General features: G+C 41.3%; 2 protein-coding genes across 7 annotated transcripts; one reads left to right on the top strand and one right to left on the bottom strand.

Moving 5' to 3' along the window:
• Positions 1-7: 7 nt before the first annotated feature.
• LOC113033515 (intermembrane lipid transfer protein VPS13A-like) lies at positions 8-18,542 on the bottom strand. Of its 4 annotated transcripts, none has more exons than XM_080309222.1 (14): positions 18,413-18,542; positions 11,267-11,328; positions 11,000-11,075; positions 4,162-4,275; positions 3,914-4,051; positions 3,703-3,784; positions 3,493-3,606; positions 3,256-3,331; positions 1,913-2,076; positions 1,686-1,731; positions 1,407-1,530; positions 1,028-1,181; positions 879-953; positions 8-778 (listed from the first exon to the last, which is right to left on the bottom strand). In XM_080309222.1, the coding sequence occupies exons 7-12, from the start codon at positions 3,592-3,594 to the stop codon at positions 1,127-1,129; spliced, it is 567 nt and encodes a 188-aa protein (XP_080165348.1). In that variant the 5' UTR covers positions 3,595-3,606; positions 3,703-3,784; positions 3,914-4,051; positions 4,162-4,275; positions 11,000-11,075; positions 11,267-11,328; positions 18,413-18,542; the 3' UTR covers positions 8-778; positions 879-953; positions 1,028-1,126. The 4 variants fall into 4 exon arrangements, with proteins under 4 accessions (XP_080165348.1, XP_080165347.1, XP_080165351.1 ...); XM_080309221.1 differs by lacking the exon at positions 18,413-18,542 and adding an exon at positions 11,713-11,777; XM_080309225.1 differs by lacking the exons at positions 1,028-1,181; positions 18,413-18,542 and adding an exon at positions 11,713-11,775.
• Positions 12,059-21,705, top strand: LOC113033512 (guanine nucleotide-binding protein subunit alpha-14-like). Of its 3 annotated transcripts, XM_026187380.2 has the most exons (8): positions 12,059-12,382; positions 12,695-12,854; positions 18,159-18,343; positions 18,448-18,602; positions 18,745-18,885; positions 19,596-19,725; positions 19,813-19,966; positions 20,908-21,705. In XM_026187380.2, the coding sequence occupies exons 2-8, from the start codon at positions 12,734-12,736 to the stop codon at positions 21,090-21,092; spliced, it is 1,071 nt and encodes a 356-aa protein (XP_026043165.2). In that variant the 5' UTR covers positions 12,059-12,382; positions 12,695-12,733; the 3' UTR covers positions 21,093-21,705. The 3 variants fall into 3 exon arrangements, with proteins under 3 accessions (XP_026043165.2, XP_026043163.2, XP_026043167.2); XM_026187378.2 differs by lacking the exon at positions 12,059-12,382 and having other exon boundaries at positions 12,389-12,854; XM_026187382.2 differs by lacking the exons at positions 12,059-12,382; positions 12,695-12,854 and adding an exon at positions 17,230-17,290.
• Positions 21,706-21,732: the final 27 nt, after the last annotated feature.

Below are 21,732 nucleotides of genomic sequence, written 5' to 3'. Positions count from 1 at the left end.
AGACCGCTTTGAATTCAAAAAAACGTTTATTTTTATTGAAAAAAAAAAAAAGCCAGCGCAGTGAATATTTCGTTCCCCGAAAACAAAACTACGTTAATGGCAGCAGAAAGTATTTAGTAATATTAAACCGTGATGCGCCCAAGACCATGTTTGGCATTGCATATGTGTGGTATAAAAACATAAAAATCACAAAATTTCATACTGCAAGCTCCTCATAAAGTCTGATGCGAGGATGGATATATACAGATAGACATCATATTAGGTCATATACAGCAAACTGATGCATGTAAGTACAGTATAAAAATAGCATGCATCTCTGACTCACACACTCAACAGTCTTTATTCTGCAATGTATAAAAAAAATAGGAAAAAGAACTTTAAGGATGCACATTTTTTGAATTATGTGTACTATAAAGCCATACTAATTCATATTAGCATGCCTTTTATATAATCCAGTAAAAGAAACAGTGTGCAACATTAAATGTGCTACAACAATTACAGTTAATTTGGCCTCAGTGATACTCGAGGGATTTTTTTCCCCCCCCCTATCAGTCGCTGTTAAGATTGACATTTCTACACCCAAATCCTCCTTTACATCCAGAAATGAAAGTTAAACTCAATCTCTAAAGCTACGGTAGGCAAAAATATTTTTGGTAGCATGCAGTAAAGAAAAAAAGGCACTGGCACACACAGAGCTCGTGTGTTTAGCATTTCTCGATCTTCAGAGTCAGTACTTGGGTAAACTCTCTCTTGCATCCTCCAATTTGGTGAGAACCCACTGAAAATAAATAATGACCAAAGTTAGAATTAATTATTTTCACTAGTCGTGTATCCCGACTGAAAGGAAATATCAGCTTGAGTCCAAATTGCAAACTTACTTTGGCTATCTCTGGAGTTTTGAAGTTTATTATCTTCCCAAACTCTTTGGCATGAAAGACTGACTTCACTCTCTCCTGCAGTGGAAGGCGAGGTTCAGTGCAGAAGTAATAATAATAATAATAATAATAATAATAAAGAAAAATTTAACTTTTAAACAAAGACAGCAGCAGTGGAAATGCTCATCTCCAGGATTCAAAACAGGGCTCCACAAAGCAACAGCTGACACCAGGGCTGCTAGATCCAAGTTTTATACAGTCTGTGTTAAGCTGTGGGCTGCAGCCCCCAGGTGGGCAATGAAGGTACTGCATGTGAGAGGTATGAAGTCAAATCTTTACATTAGTTACAATTTAATTTGAATGTAACGCTGTTAATAGAGAGTCAAGTACAAGAAGTACAGCAGAAGATTAAAACAAATGAATGAAAACAAAGGACAACTCAGGGCATAAACAAATTCAAACAGGACCTATCTGATTACACACTGATGCAGCAAGTGCACAATCACATAGCACAGACAGAAATAACTGTACCTCTTGATCCCTTGGAAAGTGCTGCTGGCCATGTCAATAATGCCTCCTGTTGGTCGAGCTACTGCACCAACCAAACCTTTTCCAACACCTTTAAAAAAGCCCGCTGCCCCCTCTTTCTGGGCCCCTGCATAATAACACAAACACTGCAGCTTAAGTTCAAAGATCTTCACGGCCAAATGTCAAGTGTTCAATGGAAACACACTAACAGAACACGTAGTTTTTTTATGCCCTTATTTTATTGGACTAACATGTTTATACTTGTGGTCAGACTCATCTTACCTTTAATAGGTTTGGTAACGATCCCTGTGATCCCACTGACAAATCCCTGTGGGAAAAGGAAGATAACACTGCAGAATAAATGACTCATTACAGCCGTGCATTTTCTTTCAGACTAGTTTGCAGTGTTGTTGTTGCTAGTCTTACTACTTCCTACATCCTGCATTAACTGCGTGTTTCCTGCTGATAAACAGAGAGGAGCAACTTAAAAACCAAACAGTTTTACATACAGACACCAGTCCTTTTCCACCCCTGGTCAGCCCCTCTCTCAGACCGCTGGGCTGTTTGTTCATAGCTTCTCGTCTCTTCTGCTGGTACTCTTCATCCATTGTCATCGCTGGGACACCCTTTGCCATGGCACCTGTTATCCTGGAGGCTGCACCTGCAATACCGCCTGAATAACAAACATGATTTCTTACCTGAGAATATTTTTTAATATATCTTAAATGTTCATGTCAAAATTGTGTCAGTGAAAATCTGAAATCTTAAGGGCTCCAACATGTTGCTAAAAAGTCTCAGATGTGTAATGAAACAGCCACAGTTCACTGTTAAAGGCAATATAATGCTGAAATTTAACAGATATAACACTATATTAAAAACACATGCAGTAAAACGACAAATGCTCAGTTATTACACTGTTCAAATTACAGCCCTATATAGCAGCCATGAACCCATCCCAGTCAATCAACGTGTATAATGACAGCAGATAAAGTGAGGACAGCGTGCAGGGCTGTACAAACTCTTTAACGACCTTCATTTCTTTTTATTTATTTTTTTCATGTGGTGATGAGCGATAATTCTCCGAGCTTTATTACGTTTTTTGTTGGACATTTACTGCTTTTTAACTCATTTTCAATCTAGTTTCAGATTTTCACAGGATTATTTTTAACATCTGATAAACTTCTTAACACTGATGTCAAACATATAATGACACCAGGCTAAAGGGATGAATCATTATTGTTTCTACACATTATGGACACTTTCAATTAAATTTTATTTTTAACCAGTTTGTTACCAGCAGCCTCTCACAAAAAGCAAATGATTTGCTCAATCTATGAAACATGGCAATGATAACACAGTTTGACAGACATAAAATAGCTGAAAACAAGTGAAGGAAACTGGACAGTTGGGAGGGACAAAGAAAGAAGTTGCAGGTCTAAAAGGCATGCCTCCACTTAGGTGAAGCAGTGCTCAGACTCAACATAAGTGAAGCAGTGTGGGATCATCTTTACAGAAAACAGAACAAAAGGCAACCAGCATCTAAGGAAGAGCTTTGAATGTCCTTCAAGAAGCCTGGAGAACTATTCCTGAAGACAAGGAAGCTGAGTAAGAGAGTTCAGGTTGTGATAAAGAATTGTAAAAACTGTTTTTGCTGTACATACTGTATTTCAAAATACAAAGAAATGAGTGCAAGACTTTTGCACAACACTGTACTTAAATTTAAAATAAAAGATAAATTAAACATAATTAATTTTTGAATTAGAAATTCCAGTGATTATTTAGCAGTTTTGACCTGATCCTGTTGAGCTAAGGCTGACTCTGTATTACCCCTTTAACACCATTTCATGCTTACCTACAGCTCCTCCCACCAGCGCCTTAACCCCAAGAGCCATTCCTTCAACAAACTCCTCAGGGCCCTGGATGGCTCCCTAGAAGAAAAAAAAAAGAACAGTTATTGTGAATGTTAACCTGAATCCAATGTGGCCATATTTTCTAAATTACACAACGTAACTATTCACAGGTTTTATAACGCACTTCAAAGCTAAAAGACCCAGTTGAACTTGTCAATAATTTTATTGGATATCATTACCTGATAGGGCTCATAAAAGAAATCCTCCACCCCTTCTGACAATCCTCTGATCAGTCCAAATGGGTTTCCAAGAACATCGAGGCCCAGCACCAGCACATACATCTGCTTAATAGCCTTGAGATACACATAGGTGGAAAATCAAAATATCAAAACAAAAGAAGACAAGACAAATTGTCACTTGTCTGGTTTCATTGTGCTTGTATGTATTACCTGCTTAGAATAATGTCTGAGGACCTCCCACTGGAGCTGCTGAGTGGTGTAGAACTGGTAGGTCAATTCAAAAAAGGCCAGCCTGAAATAAATGTCACATTCAGCCAAGAAGCAGGGTTGGAATCACCAAGAACAAGTCACATGGAAGTAATTTAATGCTAATGGATGGCACATGCATGCTGTCTATTTGAGCCATTTTCTGTATTCATACTTGAAGACAACATCCTGCACGTCAGTGAGCTGATACTCTTCAGCAACAAATTGAGCAACTGAACAGGGTTCAGTTCCGATCTCTCTTCTGTGTCAAGCCATCCTCTCCGCCTGAGCTCAGAGAGAAACTCAGGTGCAGCTGACAAAACAAAAACACAAAAACATCAGCAGGCATTAGTATGGCAACAAAGAAATTGCAGAGATCAGTTCAGACACTATTTGTTTGACAGAAACTGCATTCGCACACACCTTAATGGGGGAAATGTGGAAGTACTCGTAGAGGCTGATGGGAGATTTGTCAGCAGCAGAGACATGGTTCAGTTCTGTCTTTATGTTCGTTATGTCCTTTTCAAACAGTTCCACCTGAAGCATCAGGAAAAAGGCACAACAGCTGTTGAGTTAACTGAATTATAATCATAACGCAATCTGAACAGAAAGGTAACTTTGTGTGTGTGTCAAGGCGTGTAGCCAAAATCAAATAAAAAAATAAAAAAAATCGAATCAAAATTTATTTATAAGCACATTGAAAAACAACATGGGTTGAGCCAAATTGATGTACATAGTAGAGATAACATAGTAAACATACATAGTAATTACTATAAAAGACTAGTCATAATTGAAAGCTAGAGAGTACAATTGTGTTTTCAACTGGGTTTTAAAAATGCTGAGTGTTGGGAAGACCTAAATGAAGGGGCAGACTGTTCCAGAGTTTGGGTGCAGTGATCACAAAAGCTTGTTCACCTCTGTCAAAAGGAACTTATCTGCAGACCTAAGTATGGAACGCCAGGACTGACATAATGAATTAATTAAATGTCCGTAATTACAGAAAATAAAACATTTAAAATACACAAACCTCCTGAGCTGACATCCAGGAGGGCCTAAATAGTCCTTTATGGCCTTCTTTCTCACTTATTTCTTCTCTTTGAACAATATTTTCTCCATGTGTGGAGCTGACCACGAGCTGCAGCATGCAGACGCCATGTGCGCTAGCATAAAGTGGCTGAGTGGAGACCCAAACTGCAAACAACTGAACCCTCGATACTTCACCACCAGAGGGTGCAAAAGAGCAAAATCTGGACATAAAGCTCAACAAAACATAAAATGCAAAAGACCGTTATACTCCCACCAATCACTTGTGATTTAAAGAATAAAGTATTGCCTATGAACTAATGAATGGCTTTTAAATGAACTATTATGAATTATATTTAAGCAGAGTGCGGTGGAGAATCTTCTTCCCCTTCCATCAAAATGACTGTCTTCTGAATGGGTCTTTCCAGGTGAACAGGTTTGGAGGTACGTTTTCATTCTTTATCCAGGGTTGGATCACTCAGCAGCAATTTCACCTTGGTCACTCTTCCATCCTTTCCAGGGTACACTTCAATGATCCTTGCCAACTTCCACTGGTTGCGTGGAGTTATCTCATCCTTCAGACGATCATTGATCTTAGCATGTCTGTGCTCTTTGGTCCACTTCTGTCTGCCTTGAAGATTTAACAAATACTCTTTTGTCCCGTTTGGATCTTTAGCCATCAGAATTGTTGTCTTAAGGCCAAGAAAGATGCCAAGCGGATTTATTTTACCAAGTGGATCATCATGGCCTTGCCATATTGGTCCATTTGATTGACCTTTATTATAATTATGAATTTATTTTATTTTCAGTTGCTACAAACGGGACAGACATGACTGGGGGATAGGACAGGGAGAAAGAATGAAAGAAAGAGAGGGAGAGAAAGAAAACCAAAGGGGAGACGAGACGGTGAGAAGGGGGGGAAGAAAGAAAAAAAAAACAAAAAAAAAAAACACCTGGGTCACCTGTATGGAGAAAAAAAACAGAAGAGAGAGCAAACAACAAAGAGCAACATAATAAAAAACAAAACAAAACGGCACCATCACAATAAACTAGCTAGCAGTAGATATCAGTAGATACTAAATAATAAACGATATTGTGCAGCACGCAAGATAGACAGCGCACAATGTGCTTTGAGGCAGCAGCCAAGAAAGCTGTAGTCCGCGTCTGTGAATACCCGTGTGTACACCTGTGTGCATACCTGTGTGGATCAGCATGCTTGCATTCCAAAGGTTTCTCCATGTAACGATCTGCTAGGGAGTGTGGGGGGGCCACAGCCCCGTCCTCCAGGGTATGAAGCAGGTATGGAGGAGATCAAAACTCCAGACATCCAGAGGCCCCCAGAACACAAGAGACCAAGGAAGACCAACAGAGGGGCAGCTGCGCCACTGTCCCAGTAAGAGCTGAGGAGAGTCCCAGATGAGGCCTCACTCAGCAGCCGCGGAGCAGAAGCCAGGGGGAGTTGCAGTGACGCGCCCGTGAGCTCCGCCGGCAGCCAGCTGTGCCTGAGTGACCGAGCCCCAGGCCGAGAGGCCGGGGGCACCCCACCTCCGAAGTGGCCCGAGTGAGCCCCAGGCTCCAGGCCCCGATAAGCGGCCGCCAAGGAGTGAGCCGGTGTGTACCCGGACGCCCACCCCCAGACACAAAGAACCACCAACGCACCGACACCTGAGGGAGTCCGCCACTGGCAGGGGAAGTGGTGGTGGGTGGAGATAGGCCTCCAAACCTTGGCGGGCCTGAGATGTTCATTGATCTTAGCATTTCTGTGCTCTTTGGTCCACTTCTGTCTGCCTTGAAGATTTAACAAATACTCTTTTTTCCACCTTGTCCAGAAAGTGTTGGCGAGTAGTTGAACACGACGCCACCTCTTACGGAGATAAAGATCTTCCTTCACAAACCGTCCTGGAGGTGGGGAGATGATTGTGGACTTCATGGTTAGTATGTGGTTCGGTGTTAAAGGTTCTGGGTTTGATGGATCACATAGCTGGTCAGTAGTCAATGGTCTGCTATTAATCACTGCCATGACTTCATACAGGAATGTCCTTAGAGAGGAGCTCTAAGGAAGAGTTGTCTGGCTGATTTTTCCAGAATGAGAACACTTCTTATGGTGCGAATTTGTCTTTCCCAGACACCACCCATGTGACTAGATGCTGGGGTGTTCATGAGAAACTCGCAGTCCAGTTTCCCTATCTTGGCTTGATCCATCTCCTTAAAAGCTTAAATATACTCATTTCTAGTGCTGACAAAATTCGTGCCTTGATCGCATCTTATCTGTACCTATGGCTTAATCTAATGGCTATGAACGGACGTAAGGACTTGATGAGGGAATCCGCAGAGAGGTCGTCAAGCATTTCAAGATGCACTGCTCTGGAGCACATGCAAGTGATTAGCAAGCCATAACGCTTTAGCTCCTTGTAGCCTTCTTTTACATAAAAAGGACCGAAGCAGTCCATCCCGCAGTAGGTGAATGGCGGTGTTGTCTCCATCCGATCCTCTGGGAGGTCTACCATCTTCTGCTGCTCTGTGTGCCTTCTGAACCTTCTGCATTTTACACATTTATAGATGTAAAATGACACAATCTTGCTGCATCCAAGAATCCAGAATCCGTTAGCTCGAAGTTCGTTCATGGTGATGCCTTGTCCTTGATGGTATGTCTTCTCGTGGTAATGTTTGACCAGTAATGCTGACACGTGACTGTCTCTTGGCAGGATTGCAGGATGCTTGACATTGGGATGCAAAGCTGCATGTGTTAAACGTCCACCTACCCCAAGAATGTCTTGGTCATCAAGGAATGGGCATAACTTGTGTAATTTGTTAACCTTGTCTTTGAACTGCATCCCATCGTGATGTTGCAAGGTTTTTATTTCCTGAGCAAAGGCTGTTTCTTGAACCATCTTTATGATTGTTAACGCTGCTTCCTTTCTTTCTTGTAGGTTACTGATGTCGTGTGATCTACTCTAGTGAACTTTTGCTTCTTTCACATAGCGCTTGAGTCTAGCAACTGCCTTAATCATTCTCCACCAGTCGGTAAACTTGTGTAGGTGATCTAACAGAGACCCTTGTTCCTCCACTTGTATCTTGTGAACTTGAACCTTCTTAACCTCTGCGTCACTGGTTGATAACTCTCCCACCTTAATTTCACAACTGGGTATGACTTTCTGCCAAAGGAGGTCTGGGCCTTTGAACCAGTTTGATGTTACAAGTTGTTCTGCTGTGATGCCTCTTGAGGCGTGGTCCGCCGGATTATCTTCGGAAGTTACTCCATTGGGTTGAATCTGTACTTTGTTTGATGCGTTCCACTCGGTTTGCAACAAACACATGAAATCTTCTGGCTTCATTGCTGAGGTATCCAAGTATCACCTTTGAGTCAGTCAAACGCCTTTCTTCTGAAATTTTCATTTCCAATTCCTTTTTCAGCATGTCACCAGTGCACACAGCAACAATGGCCACTAACAACTCAAGCCAAGGTATAGTTGTGACTTTGGTTGTTGGAACTCTCGATCTTCCCATCACCAATGAGCACTGAACTTCACCAGATGTGCTTACTGCTCGAAGTTTGTAGTGCTGTGCCTTGAAGTTCGAAGGAATGTAGCATCTGCGAACCTTTACGTCTGCAAGGTTTCCCAGGTCACGCAACCAAGACTCCCACTGAGGTTGAAGACTGTCAGGTAAGGTCTCATCCCAGCTGAGTTTTTCTGGACACATTTGTTGCAAGATCTGCTTTCACAGCAGAATGAAAGGTGACACAAACCCAAGTGGATCGAACACAGAGGCGACTGTGGCCAATACTCCTCTTCAGGTGAGTGGTTTTTCCTTAACAACTACTCTCAACTGAAATTGATCTGATGCGACACACCATTGTACGCCAAGCGCTCTTTCCATATGTACTTCACCGAGTGCCATGTCTAGATCCTTGGCAGCTGCAGCACATTCTTCCTTCGGAAGTGAAGCTAGAACTTGGGTGCGGTTTGAGATTAACTTGTGCAACCAAAGTTTGACATGCTGCAGAGTTTCCGTGCTTCATTAACAAGCTGTATTGCCTGATCTTCAGTGTCAACACTTGCTAGTCCATCGTCAACATAGAAGTTGGTTTTGATGAACTTAATGGTTTCTTCATCAAAACTTCCTTCTCCTTCAGCTGCAAGATGCTTGAGGCTGTAGTTGGTGCAACCTGGAGAAGATGCTGCTCCAAATAGGTGTACCTTCATCCTATAGACAGTGAATGGAGTTTCAAGGTTACCGTTCTCCCACCACAAGAACCATAGGTAATCTTGGTCGCAAGCATGCACATGGAATTGGTGGAACATGCATTCGATATCACACATGAAAGCCACTGGACCTCTTCGGAAGTGACACAAGACTCCGAGCAAGGTGTTTGTTAGCTCTGGACCAGTCAGGAGATGGTCATTTGGAACTTGGCAGAGGCATCGAAGACGACACAAATCTTTCCGGGTTTTTGTGGATGATACACGCCATGGTGTGGGATGTACCAAACTGGTGTTTTGTCAATGTGTTGCTCTGGGACCTTTTCGGCATCTCCATGGGCTAGGATCTCATCCATGAATTTCTTATAGTCCATGTAGTTCTGCTTGTTCCTCTTGAGGTTTTTTTCTAAACATTTGAGATGATGAATAGCACATGCCTTGACTAATGCCAGTCTTCATCTTTGTTAGAAATTTGAGATCTTCTTGAGAGACCTTTGTATCTTCTGGTGCTTTCTCAACAAAGTCAGACTCCAACATCTTTTGGACCTCTGTGGGAGAGGTCATTTCCTTTATTTGAGTTCTGTAGACATAGTGAACCTTGTTGGTGAGGTTTGAAGAGGGCTGAATGTCAGGCATTACTTACTTCACAATGACTTGGTGACTTACTCCAAAGGCATCTCCATAATTGAGACATGGATTGCCATAACCTACAATACTCCATCCCAGATCAATTCTTTGTGCGAACGGCTGATTTTCCTTTCCAGACACAACCTCATGAGGAAAAAATGCTTGGGGGCAGTTGTACCCAATCAGCAGACCAACATCACAGCTTTGAAGTGGAACGATCTCACTTGCAATGCATTCGAGATGAGGCCATGCCTTGGCTGTTCCAGGCGTTGTAATGTAATCTCAGTTTGCAGGTATAAAATCTCTGGCATAATTGGCAAAAGTTGGCCTACCTATTACTGGCTGAGGTTTTAGTAGAGTTGTGGCTGAACTAGGGCTGCACAATTTTGCATAAAATGAGAATCACGATTTTTTGGCTTAGAATTGAGATCACGATTCTCTCACGATTTTCTTTTCCAGTATAAATATTTATTGCACTTATTAACTGCACATCAACTTCGTAACAGTTGAGACTGAACATAAAAACAATAAATAAACATAAAAACAACAAATGTCTTACGTTTTGTTGTTGCCGCAAAATGTTGTACTGCTTGAAATTCCGTCTCCACCGTTGCTCGACGCTGCGTGTATAGAGCAGGTAGTGCAACAATAGAAAAATAGTTGCAGGACGACACTGTGTAGCGTTTGTCTAGGGTGTTGATCATTTTCCTAAATCCCTCGCTTTGCACAGTGTTGATGGGAGCCATATCTTTGGTCAGGTGATAAGTGATAGCCTCTGTAATTTCTTTGAGTTTGACGGGTATAGGGAAGCGCTGTATAAGGTTCCCGTTATTGGTGTTTGGGTGGTTGACCGGAACGGATTTTCTCCTGTCACTTTCTTGTCATCCCTGACGTGCTCTCCGTTGTTTTTTCCCTGCTAATTTTAGTATCACACGGCACAGCTTCTGTAATACGTGGTATAAGGCTCTGCCCTTGTCATTTGTTGAGCAGGAAGAGTGAGCGCTTGTTTTCATGCAGAGTACGTCCCGGATCAAAATGCGGTACAATTGTCGTCGTCGTTTTTTTTTTGTTTTTTTTTTAAATCATTGTAATTTGGAAATGAGATCGCACATAAGTATGAATCGAGATTGCGATTTTCTAACGATTAATCGTGCAGCCCTAGGCTGAACCACATAAAAATATATCATTAATTTTAATCTCCCCAATCAATTATAATGTTATGTTGGAATGTTGTTAAAGAGGGTCAAAAATGTTTCAACCCAGTTTGTTTTGCAAATTCTGTATAGCAGCTTTAATATAGGGAGGACACAACTTCCAGATTGTGTGAGTAAAATCAGGCTTTTTCTCTTTAAACTGTCAGTTTAACAGTTTCTGTTGTGCCTGTCACTGTTCCCTGTCTGTTTTCTTACCTGGTTCTTCCTGCAGGAAGGTCATGACCTTGTACTTTCTCCTCACATTCCCCTCTTTCCTCTCTCCCTTTTTGGACTGACAATCATACACAAATAGATTCAATTAGATGAAAAATTACATCAATATGAAAAAAAAACCACTATTAAGCTCACTAACAAAAAGTCCTCTCTCAGTGTACTTTCAACCAAAAGGCAAATAACCAAACCACATGAACATCTAATAAAACACTGATCCAACATTATTCTTGATTGACAGATCATTTTTACCTGAATGTGGCTCCTTTTTTTGAAAAACCTTCCTTATATCCATTATGAACCTGGCTGTCTCTCTGTACACACACACACACACACACACACACACACACGGAGTTATAAGGTTAATGGGCATTCAGTCAGTTAGCTAGTTAGTATCCATTTCAAACAGGACAGTGGTAACAACAGTAGGCTACGGACAATTTTAAGTTTTAGATTTTAAATAGGCTATATAAATTTCAATGGGAGCAACAGGACGGTCAAATGTCGCTGATTTTACTACAGAGCAGGACGGATTGTAGGGTAGCAAACATCGACGGAAAAGTTTTCAACACTGCAGATTACCTGGGTGTAATGTTTTTCAGCTAAAAAGAAACATGACCTGACTCCTACCTAACTATATAAAGAGTAATTGAAGGTAAAATGCAGCTAATATGTCCTGTTTTAAGCCAGGCACTTACACCTCCGTTCCGCTGTGTCTCAGCCATCATCGCTCTGGCAGCAACGGCGCTAGAGCCAGAGCAGGGGAGGGGCGAGCTGGAACAAACCATTTCTTTTTTGGGGGGCGGGGGGGTATCTATACTTTTGTTGTTAAAATGTTACGTCTCAACCAAGTACTGTATGCTTTTTATATTAGTGTGTCACACAAACAGCAAATATTGTCATGAAAGTAAGAAATCTTTGGGGGTGCTAAAATCGCACAGACAGACAGACATTTTGGGCTAAAATCTCCCCTGCGAGAAACATTCCTAAATCTTTGGCAAACGAGGTTCTGAACTTTTCGGGTGGGCCAAGGTCAACGTTTAGGGAAGAACAGGGGCTGAATAGTATGATCTTTTTTGATCATTTATATGCAAAAAATTAACGCGAACCATGATTTAATGTCATCAAGACTCGTGAATTACGAGTGTGATATTATAGAAACTTCCAAGGAAAGCGAGCACAGCGTGGAGCACTTCTAAGAATGAGCCATGGCACTCCATGTCCGATTAAAACTCATCTACAGGTGAATTCCTCCTCGCTCACCGTTTCCACAGGTTGTGGCAGCGAACTTCCCATTTTATCCTTTTCTATTTGTAGCCGGTGCCACGCCCTCCCGATTCGTCAGGATAAAGCTGAAGTGTCGTCCAGGTAGAGTATAACTGCAGCACTTTGTTCAATAGGAACAGCTCGTGGTGCACCTTGTTGTACACCTCGATGCTTAAGTAAAACAGAGAGAGAGCTTTGGACTTACCCCTGAAATCTAGCACTTTATATTTTAGCAGCAAACTTTTCTGTTTCTGTGGAAGTCAAAGGCGCAGTTTTGAAGATGCTCTGTGCCTTTTTGCGTCTGAAGTTGTGAAGTGCAAGAGGGGGCAAAGGAGCATTTTTTTTAACACGTCTGAGTTTCCTTTTTCTTTTTTTTTTTCCTGTCTTTAATCAAAGCCTGCGACATTTTTACAGCCGAGTGGTCGTTGGAGAGCAACCTGGTGACTTTCAGCGATGGCTGGATGCTGTCTTTCAGCAGAGGAGAGAGAGAACCAGAGGATCAACGAGGAGATTGAGAAGCAGCTGCGGAGGGACAAGGAGGACTCTCGCATGGAGCTCAAGTTGCTGCTTTTAGGTGAGCATCACTAACCTGAACACCAGCTCGGAGGGTAACTGACTTCACGGAGTCCTCCTCATTCTCCTCGTGCTTTGCTGTAAATCATTCAAAAGTTTTATCTAGATTGTAGCCATAAATGTTCTTTTCCGGGCAAAAGAAAAGCTTTAAAACATTTGCTCTTAAAGTTGTTCCTCTAGCGGAAGGATCCAGGCGTTTTCATTTTCAGTTGTGGGAGACAGCTCAAAATTTGCCATTACTTCACCGCTTCCTGGCCACGGGTATCGTGGCAGGTGGGACAGAGCTCTGACGCCTGTCGACTAGTATTCATTTAGCCATATGAAAGTAAAATGCACACTTTAGAAGGCAAATATATAATTTTATATATATTATATCCAGCACGCAACATTTTGTCATTGCCACGTGTGGCTACATGAGAGGATTCAAGTCATGAGCAGCGTTTCACAGTTGAGGCGCACTGGCTTTCCGAGAACATCCAGGGTATGCGCAGCCGCGCGCCATGGCGCTGCCATTGATTTAAGCGTGGTCGGAGATTTGAATCCTTGAGTACTTTTTGCCTGCTGGGGTCGGTAAGTCTCCACCTGGCCACAGAAACACACACACACACACACACACACACACACACACACACACACACACACACACACACACACACACACACACACACACACACACACACACACACACACACACACACACACACTCTCTCTCTCTTCCTGGGGGGGGCGCATTTTACTGCAGTAGTGTGGGAGCACTTCAGGAACCAGTCGCCATCCACGCCTTGGTCAGTGGTGTGTTTGAAAGCCATAACTAGCGTTTCATGCAAAAGTCATGCAAATGCATCACGGAGCACAAGCTATTGGTTTTTACCAACTGTTCTCTTAGCAGATCATTTCACTCAAAACACAGCGTTATGTTTTTGCCCCCAAACCAACATTCATTTGCTTTAAAAGAAAAACATTTTCGCAGCTCACTGTAGGCTGTTACAGACAGCTGGATTCCAGCAGTTTTGTTTAACGCATCACAAAGGTAGTTGAGAGAAGTCAAAACGTGGAGGGACTTTGCAGAAAAAAGGATGACCCTGAGGTCTCTGTTCAGGCTGAAAGAGTTTCAAACATAAGGCCCAGGGCCCAGAACCTGGTCATCAAAGAGCCCAATCCAGCCCCCTAAATAAATGGTAAATGGCCTGTATTTGTATAGCACTTAACTTAGTCCCTAAGGACACCAAAGCGCTTTACACTACATTCAGTCATCCACCCATTCACACACTGGTGATGGCAAGCTACATTGTAGCCACAACTGCTCTGGGGCGCACTGACAGAGGCAATAACTTTGGATAATGTGGTAAATGCAAAGAAGAAGGACATAAATGTTATTATTCAAAGTGTATTTTATGTCAGTCTGCAGGATAGTCTGGGAAATAAACTGCTTTTTTTCTGTCATTTTTAAGCATTTCATCATCATTCTCCTTTCTTAAAGTGGGAGAACAAAGAGTCACGTTGGAGTGTTTCTGTTGCAAATGCGTTTGTTTTTCTCATGCCGTCTGAGCTATTTAATGTATACTTAAATGTCTTTACACTGACGGTGACCGAAAGTCTCCTTATATTTCAGTCGCATCGCTATAAGTGCAACGAACCACACGCATGTCCGCCCCTCCCACACTTGTTCAGTATGCCTACTGCTGTACTGTTGAGCTGCTGTTAACTTCCATTAAAGTATATCTGGACATCACTCTCTGTGCCCCACTCTCTGACCGGAGTTTAAGTCCTGAAGGAGCTATCATCCCAGCATCCCAGAGATAACTCTCTAACAGACAGAAAGAGGAATGATTTGGAGGGTTTTCTTTTCCAGGTAATAAATCTACTGCTCCAGCCCACTAAGATCAAACAGGGCTCTGTGTGGGCCACAGTGTAAAAGGAGTATGACAGCCATGATCTAGAAAGTAACCTTTTGTTACCTGGTCAGAGTGACTCAGCTCTCAGTGGATTTCATTAGGATGGTCAGAGTCAGGTCTACTGAGAGTGCAAGAGATCAACACCTTCACTTTCTGCCCTTTTTTGTCAGAGGCCTTAAATTTGACTTGAACAGCTGCCGACTTGCATACCGAATCATCACAGCTCAGTAGATAGGTATAGTCAAATATTCAGTATGTTAGTTGTCTGTGTATAAATAACTCAACTTTTTATGCCTGAGAAGGATTAAGAAGAAGTATAAACTTATATGATCCTTCCTATTTATGGAATGATAGCAATATTTATCTTACTTTCAAATGACCTGCCAATTACCCACACACACATAAAAGTGCATTCATACCGACACATGATGTGCATACAACAAACATATGCAATTATACATCTATACATACATGTATCCTTACATTCACCGTGGGTAGGTGTGTATACACACCTACCCACGCCTACCCACGCTACAGGATCGTTATCACAGTTGTGATAAATAATATTATTTATATTATAATATTTATACTATATATGCATATAAACATGTTTAAATGTATAAATGCACATGCGCACACTTAAAAATATGGATATACACATACCTTCGATATATACCCTCAAATATCAATACATACATTTACATATATAGACACTGAAATACTGTTTGGTTCTTCTTTTTGGAAGAAGTGTTGTTTTTTCTGTTATTTTTAACTGGAATATGTTTGAATGTAGCAGTAGATCTGCTGGATCTTGTTTATTTTTTTTGTTTGTTTGTTTTTAAAAGTCAAATTTTGCAGATTAGTGACTTCTCATGTTTTTTGTTTTGTGCCTCTGCACAGTCGTTGCCTAGCAGGTACATTTCAGTTGTGACAACAAAAAAACCCCGGAGAGGACAGACTTTGACAGTAGCCGTTATCTCATGACACTAACATCACATTCATTCACGCGGGCACCACCGCCTCGTGTTACAGCGTTCCCCAATTGAGGAAGTGTGCAGGTATGAAGCTGTGTCGTACATGCAAGCTGGACACACACGCACACACCGACTGCCCAAAAGATGAAACTCCCCACCCATCCCTGCATAAACCCACACACATACACAAACACAGCAACCTCCAATATTCAGGTCTGTTAACAAACACATTTGTTTACCAAATCGGCTGTGCATCATGTGATCTCAATGAGAATATTACGAGTTTTTGCTGTAAGAGCTGAAGAGTAACATGGCAGAAAGGGACTCTGTGTGTGTGGTTTTCATACCTTTTAATAAGAACAAGTATGTATGCATCTAGTATATTATGTTTTAGTGAAATATAAGTTAGTCAAAAGACCTTTTAGATGGAGAGCTTGAGTCCAAATACACACCGAGTCTCTGAGTTATTAAGCGTGCATCTGATCCTGTCACTCAGGAAAGGTTTCAGGGTGAAAAAGTGCACCGTTCTTGTTGAATTAATTATTGGAAGTTAGGAGGGCTTTTGTTTTATTTATTTTTCCATCTGACCAAAGGAAGGTCATTTTTCAGAAGCAAATTAAGCAAGGTTGACTAAAATATTTTATTCAACCAGGTGAAACTAAAGCTATGAATGATATGTTGAATTTTATTTCGGGCAATTTGTGATATTTAAACTTCCTGTTCTCGGATATTGGCGAGTGTCCCTTTGGCAGTCAAATATACATTCAAATCGTTCAGCTTGCGTCCCTGCGTGGACAAGCTGGGTATTGAGAGTTGTCACAGAACTTGTTTTTATTTCTTTCAACTTATCTCTTAGTAAAAAGTTGTTCATAAAAAGACAGATGGGTCTTTAATGTAGCTGCCAGGCAGCTGCCAGCTGGCATACAGTATGCAACACCTGTGCAACATCACACGTAATAATTCAAATTTGGGTCTTTTTTAATGTAAATATCATAAATATTGAGTTGCAGTAATAACTCACCAGGATGCAGCTCAGTAATATTTTAAAGTATATATAAACTTTATGCTCTTGCAGAAGGGGCATGGATGCATGACACTGGGCAGGGGTACATTTTACTGTATCGTAGACAACTTCAAGTTTAAAATTGTCACTGTAAGGAGGGATAGAGACTCCCATGACTTTTTTCGTTTGTGTCTTTGCAGCAGAGAGCTAAATTTGCTTGCTTGCAGTGGCCATAATATCTTCTCTTGGGATAAATGAAGAGTAGAAAATTAGGCTCGTCTTTTATCTTTAACCTGGACCAGATACCACCAGCAAGCTCTGATCAGCTGACCTCAAAGATCTCGTATTTGCATATGAATGTAGTAATTTACTAATACATGGAGGCAACTGACCATAGTAAACTGGAAATAAACCAGTCCATTTCCAATTTAATTAGCACAATTAAAGGTCAAACATCTAGCTAGCACTGACCACACACAACAACTCAATGTTCAGTATCTTTCTCCAGGATAGTTTGGCATGCAGAGCGGAGCAGCCGCGGATCAAACCACCAGCCTTACAACAGGTAAATGACCTGCTCTAGCTCTTGAGGCACAGCCTCTCTGTTAAATGGTTCAGACCGAAAGTGATCACTAAAATTTTGGAAGTCAGCCTAAAGAAGAAAGAATCGGTGTCACATGGGACCTTTTAAGGACCTGTTGAGCAGCCTCACAGCCACATTCTGGACCGTTTGCAGGGCTTCTGGGGTTGATTTGCTCAGGCAGGGAACAAAGGCAAATAATTATAGAGGCATGACAAAATAAAACATCCCTCCACCACTCAAAGTATTATACTATAGGGCAATTGAATTTATCTAGTAAGTGTGTGCATATCAATACGTTTAATAAAACATTATCTATGTAGCTCTCAGCAGCACACATATGAGCTCCATATCAACCTGCACATAAGTGATGCTTACACATTTCAGTATTTATACTATAATGATATAATCTGCTTGTACAATAAGTACTCTAATTTTCTTATACTTAACATTTGTTTTCTTCCTCTTTATAGCTGTAGTTAGACTAATGTTATTACTGGTGGTTTTGATACTTAAATACTTCTAGGTACTATGAGAACCTGTTGTCTGGCATCAAAATCAAGACAATGAAAGCAGTTGTAACTGACTCATCAGCATGATTTCTTTAAAATTCAGAAACATGACAATTAAAATGGTCAAATCCTGCACCGATGAGCACTGCTGAGAAACAGGCTGTCACGTGAATGCAGATTTTTAAAAACAGACCTTAGACATAAAACTGCATTCCCGTCTGCTCACGCAGCCAGCAGATGTTTACTTTGGTTTGATTTGCAGAATGTTAATTTGCAACGAGGCAAAAAATTGTTGACCAAATAAATCTATTATTGAGTTTAATCCTCAATGTGTCTCACAGGCACTGGAGAGAGTGGAAAGAGCACCTTTATCAAACAAATGAGGATTATCCATGGAGGAGGATATACAGACGAGGACAAAAGGAGCTATGCCAAGCTGGTGTACCAGAACATCTACACGTCCATGCAGACAATGGTCCGAGCTATGGAGGCTCTTGGTATATCTTTCACTGATCCCCAGAACCAGGTACAGGCAGACTGACTCTGTTCCAGTCCTTTACAATAAAGACTTGATGGATGGTTACCTCATTGTTACCTCACTGTCTTTTTGTCTTCTCGGTGTGTCCATAGAGCCATGCCAGCGCAGTCCTGGAGGTGGAGGTGGATAAGGTGGAGGACTTAGATAGCAACCTCGCCATGGCTGTCAAGAGTCTGTGGGATGATCCTGGAATACAGGAGTGCTATGATCGGCGCAGGGAGTACCAGCTGTCCGACTCCACCAAATAGTGAGAATTAGGCATTTATGATCTTTAACAGTGTGCGCAGATCTCTGTACTTTTCTAGATCAAATTTGGTTTACATTTTAAGTTTTCTACATTTCTCCTTTCTTAGTGTTTTTTTTTTCTCCCTGCATATTTTTCTTTTTAGCTATCTCACAGATCTGGATCGGATTTCACAGCCCTCATACATACCTGATCTTGACGACATCCTCAGAGTCCGAGTCCCAACCACTGGTATCATTGAATACCCCTTTGACATGTGGTCTAAGGATCAGAATGTCATTTTCAGGTGAGGTGCATATTGACATCTTCTGCACTGCACAGAGTTTCATTTCAATTCAGTTCAGTTGAGTTTATATAGCATCAAATGACAAACAGCAGTCACCTCAAGGTGCTTTATATCTTAAGGTAAAGACCTTACAGTAATGCAGAGAAAGTGCCAACAATTAAACAACTCCCTTTGAAAAAGCACTTGGTGACAGTAGCAAGGAAAACCTCCCTTGTAACAGGAAGAAAACTCTTAACAGAATCAGATTCTGGGAGGGGCGGCCATCTGCTGCAACTGTTCGAGGATAAGGTGAGGGCGACAGGACAAACAACACACTGTGTAAGAGAGCCAGAGATTAATAATAGCTAATGATTAAAGAGTGATGTGTAAAAGGTGAGTGAAGAAGAAACACTCAGTGCTTCATGGGAAGCCAATGCAGCCTAGACCTATTGTAGCATAACTAACAGATCACCTGATCCAGCCCTAACTATATGCTTTATCAAAACGCAAAGTTTTAAATCTAATCTTAAAAGTAGAGAGGCTGTCTGTATCCCAAATCCAAACTGGGAGCTGGTTCCACAGAAGAGGGGCCTGAAAGCTGAAGGCTCTGCCTCCCATTCTACTTTGAAATACTCTATGAACCAAAATAATAGCAGCAGCACTGGAACTGGCCACAGGCATGGCACCGACCTCGAAGGTGGCGTGACTTTTCTTGGCTGCTTTTATGACAGGATGGTTGATGTGGGTGGTCAAAGATCAGAGCGGAGAAAGTGGATCCACTGCTTTGAGAACGTCACCTCCATCATTTTCTTGGTGGCACTCAGCGAATACGATCAGGTCCTGGCTGAGTGCGACAATGAGGTGAGAATTTAACGACACAGCAAATGATGATTTCAGTTTACATCCTCCTGGAGTTTTACATGTGTTTGATCCCTTTAAACATCTCAGAACCGCATGGAGGAGAGCAAGGCCCTGTTCAAGACCATCATCACCTACCCCTGGTTCCAGCGCTCATCTGTCATACTTTTCCTCAACAAGACCGACATCCTCAAGGAGAAGATCTTGTACTCTCACTTATCCACCTACTTCCCTGAATTCACAGGTTAGACTGAGTGAATGCTCATCTTGATTTCAGCTCTTATTCCACCACAAGATTTGTAATTACTTAGCTGATCTAATTAAGTCCTTCATCATACAATCGCTGCACGGTACTCATTTTTATGGAAGTGTTGAAATAGACTAAAAATACTCAACTGACACTATATTAGGTACACTGTGCTGGTACCAGGTTGAACCTCCTTTACCATCAGAATTGGTTTAATTCTTCATGGCTGAGATTTTAAAAGGAGCTGAAAACATTCAGCAGGAATTTTGGTCCACATTGGCAATCATTAGTCTAAGCTCCGCCCCTCCCTCCTTGATACAAGCCCACAAGAAAATCACCAAATTTGTTCTGCATTAAAAACCCATAATTTGTTCAAAATAAAATAACTGATTGTTTTTTTTTAAACACATTTTTAATCTTTAAGTATCAAGACTTAGAATTTCAGTTTTGGTTCGGTGTTTTTGGCTGACAAGAGGTGAAACCATGTGTGGTCTTCTGCTGCTGTAGACCATCTGCTTCAGAAGATGCTCTTCTGCATACCTTGGTTGAAATGAGTAGTTAATTACCATTAGTTACTATATCATCACGTCTGGCCATTCTCCTCTGACCTCTGTGAGGACTGCTACTCACAGATCATCTTTTCACTTTCAGACTATTCACTGTAAACACTACAGATGGTTGTGTCTCAGTAAATTTGAAATACTCAGACCAGCCTGTTTGGTACCAACATTTAAAGTCACTTAAATCACTTTTCTTCCCCATTCTGATGCTCAGTTTGAACTTCAGCAGGTCGTAAAATGCATTGAGTTCCTGTCATGTAATTGGCAGATTAGATATTTGCATTAACAAGCAGTTGAACAAGTCTACCCAATCAAGTGTCTGGTGAGCGTATGTTGAAGTTACTGACATATTTAAATAATATCAACCCTGAATTGCAGGACCTCAGCAGGATCAAGTAGCAGCTCAAAAATTCATCCTAAAAATGTACCAAGAACAAGACAAGGACAAGACGTTGTATTCTCACTTCACCTGCGCCACGGACACAGAAAACATCCGCTTAATCTTCAAGGACGTGAAAACAGCCATCCTCAGGCACAACCTCGGGGACTTCAACCTGGTGTAGAAAGGTTGCATACAGCACAGGAGCAAATGCATACAAGAGAAGACCTGAGGAAAGCCGAAATAGAAAAGAATCTAATTATCAATCAAGCTTAAACCAAAAAAGAAGCAATTTGAAATTGTTTCATTTCTAACAAGGGAGATCCAAAAAAGAGAGAATACAAACATCCTGTACCAGACATACTAACATGAAATTGTGTTTAGATGCTTTAGTTTCTCTTGTAGTTTTTTAGTATTTGCTGTAAATGATACATTACAGTGGAAATGAGAAAGTGAAAATTAGTAGCAAGTAACTGACCTGTTGTGTGAACTACTTATTTAAATAGACATAAGATCTGAGTGCTTTAATGTATGTAAATGTATCCCCATGTAATAGTTTGATAAGGATGCTCTTTAGCCCGGTTTTGTGATTTCATAATGTTTAGAAACGGTTGCTCTAACACTGAGACGCCTTAAGTGCCTTATTTACTCAGGACAGTCAGCAGAGCCACGGAGTTCATAGAGTGTCAGATGTAAATAGTCTGAGATGTGCTTTAGGAAAAAAAATACAACTGTTTCTTCTATTTATGGTTATTTTCAATAAAGAGATATAATTATTTAATAAAGAGTACAAGTCAGGTGCCTGACGTTTTCTTGGTGCGAGG

The sequence above is a fragment of the Astatotilapia calliptera genome, chromosome 12 (assembly GCF_964374335.1).
Source record: "Astatotilapia calliptera chromosome 12, fAstCal68.1, whole genome shotgun sequence".
Lineage (NCBI taxonomy): Eukaryota > Metazoa > Chordata > Actinopteri > Cichliformes > Cichlidae > Astatotilapia > Astatotilapia calliptera.
Note: the sequence above shows the minus strand (reverse complement) of the source record. Positions and strands in the feature narration are given on the sequence as shown.

What these genes read in the sequence shown, in the direction of transcription:
- LOC113033515 (XM_080309222.1), bottom strand. Translation starts at nt 3,594, where the DNA reads ATGTATGTGCTGGTGCTGGGCCTCGATGTTCTTGGAAACCCATTTGGA. An exon ending in GTGGAAAAGGACTGGTGTCT is followed by an intron (nt 1,732 to 1,912) that starts GTATGTAAAACT and finishes CTTTTCCCACAG; the next exon opens with GGATTTGTCAGTGGGATCAC. An exon ending in ACTTTCCAAGGGATCAAGAG is followed by an intron (nt 1,182 to 1,406) that starts GTACAGTTATTT and finishes TCTCACATGCAG; the next exon opens with TACCTTCATTGCCCACCTGG.
- LOC113033512 (XM_026187380.2), top strand. Translation starts at nt 12,734, where the DNA reads ATGGCTGGATGCTGTCTTTCAGCAGAGGAGAGAGAGAACCAGAGGATC. An exon ending in TCACTGATCCCCAGAACCAG is followed by an intron (nt 18,344 to 18,447) that starts GTACAGGCAGAC and finishes GTGTGTCCATAG; the next exon opens with AGCCATGCCAGCGCAGTCCT. An exon ending in CTACTTCCCTGAATTCACAG is followed by an intron (nt 19,967 to 20,907) that starts GTTAGACTGAGT and finishes CCTGAATTGCAG; the next exon opens with GACCTCAGCAGGATCAAGTA.